Source organism: Bidens hawaiensis, unplaced genomic scaffold (genome assembly GCF_021521415.1).
Source record: "Bidens hawaiensis isolate Kalapana, Puna unplaced genomic scaffold, B.hawaiensis_p1.1 tig00035142_1, whole genome shotgun sequence".
In the NCBI taxonomy this organism is placed as follows: Eukaryota; Viridiplantae; Streptophyta; class Magnoliopsida; order Asterales; family Asteraceae; genus Bidens; species Bidens hawaiensis.
The window spans coordinates 136,861-143,541 of NW_027496125.1; the positions used below are offsets into that span (position 1 = coordinate 136,861).

Sequence of the window (6,681 nt, forward strand, 5' to 3'; positions counted from 1 at the left end):
ATTATTATTATTAATATTATGCAAACAATTAAATACCCCCACAAAACAAAAAGCAAATAGTCACCTCCTTGACAACGTGTCACATCTATCCTCCACACTCACACACCACCCCGGGCCCACTTCCGGTGATCTGGTACCCCGTCAGCACGGTCCCACCGGACTCCAACCAATTACTTAATTCCCACTAACCTTTTCCTTTCACGTCCGTATCATCTTTACAACCCAAACTCTCCTCCTCTCTACAAATAATAATAATAATAATAATAATAATAATATTATCTCCCTTCTTTCTCTTCTCTATTCTCTACCAATTATTATTATTATTATTATCATTATAAAATATCTAAACAAATAAATTCATCCAATTCAATCCAATCCAATCACACCTAGGGTTTCAAATTCAATATGAACAACAACAACAATCACGAGAATCAACAACAATCGGAACGACAATCGGTTACGGATCGAGTCGATGATGATAATCAGGACCGTACGGACGACGGTAATGGAACCGGACTGGCGGATCGGTTGACGGACTTGTTCGTCGGAGACGGTGACGATGAGGTGTTGATGCGACGGAGTGCGCGAGGAACGGTTGTGCAGTGGCTTCAGGCGCTTGATATGCAGGTCATGGGAGCCTGCCGTGCGGATGAGAGGTTGAAGCCGTTGCTTAAGGTTAATGTGTCCAGTGGCGTGGCGGAGGTTCGGTTGCTTTCGCATTTGTGTCAGGTATTGGTTGTTATCTATTGATTGTGATTACTTAGGTCTATGTATTGATGTATTCTAATCATTTCGTATTAATTAGATGTGTTACATACTGTACGGAGTTTGTGAACAATTCATATTATGATGTGATATGATGTTGATGCATAAATGTAGTGTTTATTAGTTAGCTGTATGTATTCGTATTGAATCAGTTAGGTTTGGATATTATTGATTCTGATGAATTTGTATTACTTAGATGAGTTATATACTGTAACTGTACAGAGTTTGTGAACAATTGAAAGAAGCTGTTGAATTAATTGTTGTGATATCATGATGTGATATGATGTTGATGCATAAACATAATGTTATAAGCTTATGTGTTTGAATTCATAATCTGTTAGTTAGGTTTGGATGTTATTGATATATGATGGAAAGTGTGATGTACAAATGTTATATAGTTGAGACTAAGGATTGGTGATTATCTATTAACTGTAATTAGTTAGATTGTTATTGGTCAATTGTTGCAGTGTGTATGATATGATTTGTTTGGTGTATGAGTTTATGTTTTGTTAGTTAGGTTGGGATGTTATTGAATATTGATATAAGATGGAAAGTGTGAGTTGTGCATAGTTAAAAGAGGCTGTTGATTAGTTGTTGCAATATATAATATGATTAGGTTAGATACTCGTGTATTAGGCGGGTTGAATAAATGTAATGTTATATATTTGAGAATGAGGACTTAGGATCTATCTGTCATTTGTGATTACTTAGGTGTCTGAAAGAATTTGTGTTTTATCGGTTAGATTTGGATATTATTGATATAAGATGGAAACTTTGCTGTATAGTCGTTGAAATATTGTTACAATAAACATGTGGAATTTGAGATGGTGAGTTATTTACTGTGCAGAGTTTGCGAATAATTAAAAGAAGCTGTTAATTAGTTGTTGCAATGTATAATATGACTAGGTTAGATACTCGTGTTATACACGGATTGATTAAATGTAATTTTTATATAGCTGAGATCAAGTATTTAGAAATTATCTATCAGTTGTGATTACTTAGGTGTCTGAATTCATATTTTATCAGTTTAGCTTGGATATTATTGTTATAAGATGGAAACTATGCTGTATTGTCCTTGAAATATTGTTATAATAAACATGTGGATTTTGAAATAGATGAGTTATTTACTGTACCGTGTTTGTAAACAGTTGAAAGATGCTGTTGATTAATTGCTGTAATATATGATATGATGTGATGTTGATGTATTTGGGTTTGCTTGCAGCACTTTGAACCGTCAGAAGTTGGATTGCTTGCAAGGTGCTTGTGCGTTCCGCTTGTGTCAGTTCGTGTTGGCAAGATCGACAAGCAAGGAACTCTCCTAATTCCAAACAGTTCAAGGTAGTTGCAATTTGAAATGCTCTGTAACTAAATTTTGATACATTATAAGTTTATAAATATAAACGACATATGCATCTCTTCATTAAAATTTGCTTGATCCATAAACCAGAACAATTTGGCATGTTATTCAATTTGTTGATTCTTAAAAAGTGTCAAGTACTTAGTTTTAGTTGTTGATTGGGATAATCTGGTTGAAGCTATGGCCTTTAAGCCAGGTTTGCGATATTTGTATTTATATGTAAAGTTTGATGGTCGAGCCGTATCATAGGTAGTAGGTAACATTTGCTTTGCATCCCGTTCATAGGTTGCTGTGGATATATTAAGGTCACTTTTTCTGCTTTCTGGGACTAAAGGGAAAGTTAGCTGCACTCTAACGTGCATAGGTTTCAATATGAGATGATTTTATTGTGTCTTGGTCTACATAATATCGAAGTTTTATGTGCTCATCTTATTATTCATCATTTTACATGGGTTTTAGTTTGCACAACTAGGATTGTTCTTCACTGACTACTACTTACACGTGGCATTTTAAGATTTTTTCCCCTTTTGATGGACTGGCATAGAACTGTTTGATGTCTTAGTGGTCATACACATACAAATATACATCCCTCTCTTTTTTTTCTCTCACACGCATCTTATTATTCTTCATTTTACATGCGTTTTCTTTGCATTAATAGTATTGATCTCCACTTTCATGCTCCTTTTTAAGATTTGTTGTCTGTGATGACCTGATACAGAACTGTTTTGTAATGCACTATTGCCTTAGTGGCCGAGAGCACACACACACACACACAACGTTTTATCTGTTGTAACCCCGAATGTGCAAGACATTTTCACAAGTAGTACCCGGTGTAATATTTCCGCAATAGGCGACATGTGATTTTTGGACAATGCTATATACTTCTAATCCCTAAAACTGTTAGGGTGAAAATTTTGAGTGCCTTGTACATGAATTGCAGACGTGTATGTACCTAACCTCGGATGTCATTACGTATTGGATACCATTTGGTTGCTACGTAGACAACTGCATTTTGGCCTGGGATTGATCATAGCTAGATGGTGTGTTTGACAAGGGAGGGTAGCCATTAAGGTTGGTGGAATGACATGGCTTATCAGATTTGTCAAGTAGTTATCAGTTAAATTTTGAGTTTTGTTTGTGTGTGATAATATCTGCTGCAGCTCACTGGTTTAATTGTCGGATACATCGGTTTTTAACTTGTCACATTTTATCTTACCATCTATTTGTCACTCACATACTTTCATTCTAACTTGTTCAATTTAACTGCTAATTGTCTTTATTAGAAACATATGCTCACATCTGTTTATTGATAATTGCATATTCTGAAATTTAATGAGTAGAAGTCTGATGTTCTAGGCTCGTGCACATCAGCATATTAATAGTGACATGTTCATCCTTCCAAATAAATATATCTTTTCATTGTAGGTAACTGGCGTATTCTTTTATGATCTCTGAATTAAGAAGAAGTAAAGGTAGAGTTATGCTCTTATATTAATATTCTTACAGATATGCTATGCTGTCTGAATTCATATTCTGATTTCTGGAGTCTTCTACTCGATAAATCTTTTTTTTATTGTCATATGGTTTTTAACATTCTTGTCTGGTTCTTTGACTTCACATCCATTCTTGATTTCTTGCTACAGTTTCTGTTATCCATTAATGCACCAGGACACATTTTCAAGTTCAGAAATTTTGTTTTTTTTGCTATTTAGCTGTTTAATGTATAAATACAAAAGTTACCATCAACAGCTCTTATTTTTTGGGGATATTGATATGAATTATGTGTTCAATAATCAATGCTGTTTCTACTGTTTATTATATATAACATAGGAACTAAACCAGATCACCAGTGTCATTCTTATTATAAAGCAGTATAGTTAATTTGTCATGATGTCTTTAGCCATGTGTGAAGTGTATGTCATGCTTTTGGAAAATTAAGATGAGAACTATGTGAGTAGCTAGTATTGTTAGGTGCGCTATTTCAGTTACTTTTAATTTTAAAAGAATAGCAGCCTTTATTCAACATTGCATTCTGAAGGTGTCTCATTATAGTAATTGGAATGCTCGTCTTTGATCTAATATTTGTACTGATTGTGTTTTTAGGCGTATTTTGTTATTGCCTTCGAGCATTGAAATACTAGAAGTTATGCACTTATGGTGTCAGACACCTTTGAGTAGACAGTTTCTAGAATGTTAGATAAATAGTAATTGTCTTGACTCTTGAGGGATCTTATAGTAGTAACAACTCCTCTCTCTCCTATCCCTTAAAAAGAACTTATTAAAAAACAAACATGAAGAAACTTGGTATTGAAAATCACATTCCAGACTAGAAAACTCAAATCTCAATATGTGATTTTGAATATGGTGGCTATATGTGTGATGAACTGAATATTTTTATTTTTCGACACTTGATGTTTATACTTTCTTGCATTGAAACAGGGGGGACTTAACTCTGTCTCTCTTACCGACATCTGATCTACGTATATCCTTTCTCGGAGATGATGGTCATGTAGAGCGTCTTTCAACCTTGAGAAGTATCTCTGATTGCTCGTCTGTCATGATTGAAGGAATATCAGCAGATAATTGTGGTCGGTCTTTTATGATTAGGGTTCCTACTAGTGATGAACCTTTTTACTTTTGGTGCTCTGAGAAGTCCAAACTTCTTGGTAATGAATTGCTTGATAAGGTAAGTATCGTATTTTGTGAATTGCATACAAACGTGTCTGCTACTGTGCTACGAACTTATTGAAAAATCTATACTGATATATGCTGCATACACTGTTTTTAGATGAAGAACTTACTTGAGAAGAAGCCTTCCCTTGCTGATTTAACCGGAATTAGTGATTCTCGTCTTGAATGTTTTGTGACTCGTCTTCGAACTTATCTTGTTGGTTCAAATCCTCAAGCGAATAATAATATTGAACCCGTGTCATTAGCCATTCCCTCGTCGACAACCTCTTTAGGACATGGCGGAACTGGTAAAAGCTCACAATTGGCATCGAAGTCTTCACGTGGTCGGACCTGTAGCATTCAAGGCAGTCTGAGTCCAAAAGCAAGTTCTTTCAAAGACAGCCCACCTAGAAGTCTTATTTCCTTGAAAAATGTTGTTAAAGATAAATTCAGGCGGAAGGGAGAAACAAGCAGCTTTTCATGTGCTGAGAATCTCGATACCATTTCTGTTTCATCCAGTTCTACCAATATATCCACTCCAAATCAGCCTTCTAAAGACAAGGTTTATGAATCAGCTATTGATAGCAGCTTGTTCCCGTTGATAACCGGGCTAGAAGTTGGTTTAGCTGAGAAAACTGTAGATGACACCTCGGTCAGAAGTTCAACTCCTCCGCTTTCTCCATTTTCTCCTCATTATTGTTGGTGTCCACCTGTTGCGTCTGCTCTCCAAATGGCATCAGCTTCTTCACAGATGAAGCACATGCCAGTGGTTGATTCGTTTACCTTGCCACCCCTTTCTTCACTTCTCGCAGGCTCGTCGTCATCCAGCTTGTTAACACCGAAACCAACTCTTAATCTGGATAAAATCCCACCTTTCTTACCCGAACCACTGGTTAGGTTACCCATATCTATGCCAACTTCTCAACAGATCCCGCTTTTCACTCCCTTGATGACTGATTCAATAGTTCACATCCCTGTAATAGACATTTGCTCTTCAGGACAAGCCTACCTGGTGAGCGGCGGGCCTGCCATGAACGTCACCATCCCACCACTCCACCAGGCGCTCGTGAGCCCACTGATCCAAGAAACCGACTCCATGGCTGAGAAGAGCGCAAGGGATACCCTACGCCTGCTAATCAGTGGTTCAAGCCAGCTGCCCTCGGTTCTAGTCCATGTCAACGGGAATCAAAACGGGCTGGCATCTGGAAGCAGGGGTCTTTATGGGGGAGCTACAGACGTGAACCACGCCATTGCAAATAGCATTGCTGCCGTGGGCTTGGTGTCACTAAGTGAGAGGTCCGGTGGCTGTGGTGTTATGAGGAGGTGCCTTGATGAAGGTGATCTGGTTGATCTGCTCGGTGACTCGGGTGGAACTTGTTCAAACAATGATGAGTCTGATCCAGGGGCTGGAAAAACCCAGTAACATGGGCTTCTTTACCTTTGTAGATCCTTGTTTGTCACTCCGAGATTAAAAAAAAAGAAAACGAAAAAAAAAAACAAGTGTAGATATATCTTTAATGTAGTTGTTTTGGGTGCAAATGATTTGTAACTAGACTGGAAATTGGAAAGTCATAATACCATGTCTCTACCCTTTTATAATTTAAATATTTTGGTTCAAAAGAAAAAATAAAGTATGGTATGAGGTATAAATATGAATCCTCCTCTTTATGTTGCATATGATATAAATAAATGAATAAAAAGAATTAACATGAATTGTGATTTATAACTATTTTAAGACTGTTTATTGCTGGTTGATATAACTAAACTTTAGAAGACCATCCTGTATGTTTGCGCTGTAACATCTCAAGTGAAGTTTTAAAATCTTCAAAAACAAACTAACAAAACATTAAACTTATAAACATAAAGTTGTGACATATTATTTCTAGAAA

The 6,681-nt window shown here is 36.5% G+C and overlaps 1 protein-coding gene across 1 annotated transcript; it reads left to right on the forward strand.

The window, feature by feature from the left end:
- Positions 1–261: 261 nt before the first annotated feature.
- LOC143587106 (uncharacterized) lies at positions 262–6,397 on the forward strand. Its single transcript, XM_077068496.1, has 4 exons — positions 262–729; positions 1,988–2,103; positions 4,562–4,808; positions 4,911–6,397. The coding sequence occupies exons 1-4, from the start codon at positions 406–408 to the stop codon at positions 6,213–6,215; spliced, it is 1,992 nt and encodes a 663-aa protein (XP_076924611.1). The 5' UTR covers positions 262–405; the 3' UTR covers positions 6,216–6,397.
- The last annotated feature ends 284 nt before the right edge of the window (positions 6,398–6,681 follow it).

Bases quoted from the DNA above. Each gene is read 5' to 3' on its own strand.
- LOC143587106 (XM_077068496.1), top strand. From the start codon at position 406: ATGAACAACAACAACAATCACGAGAATCAACAACAATCGGAACGACAA. The intron at 2,104-4,561 runs GTAGTTGCAATT...GCATTGAAACAG, and splicing joins CTAATTCCAAACAGTTCAAG to GGGGGACTTAACTCTGTCTC. The intron at 4,809-4,910 runs GTAAGTATCGTA...CACTGTTTTTAG, and splicing joins GTAATGAATTGCTTGATAAG to ATGAAGAACTTACTTGAGAA.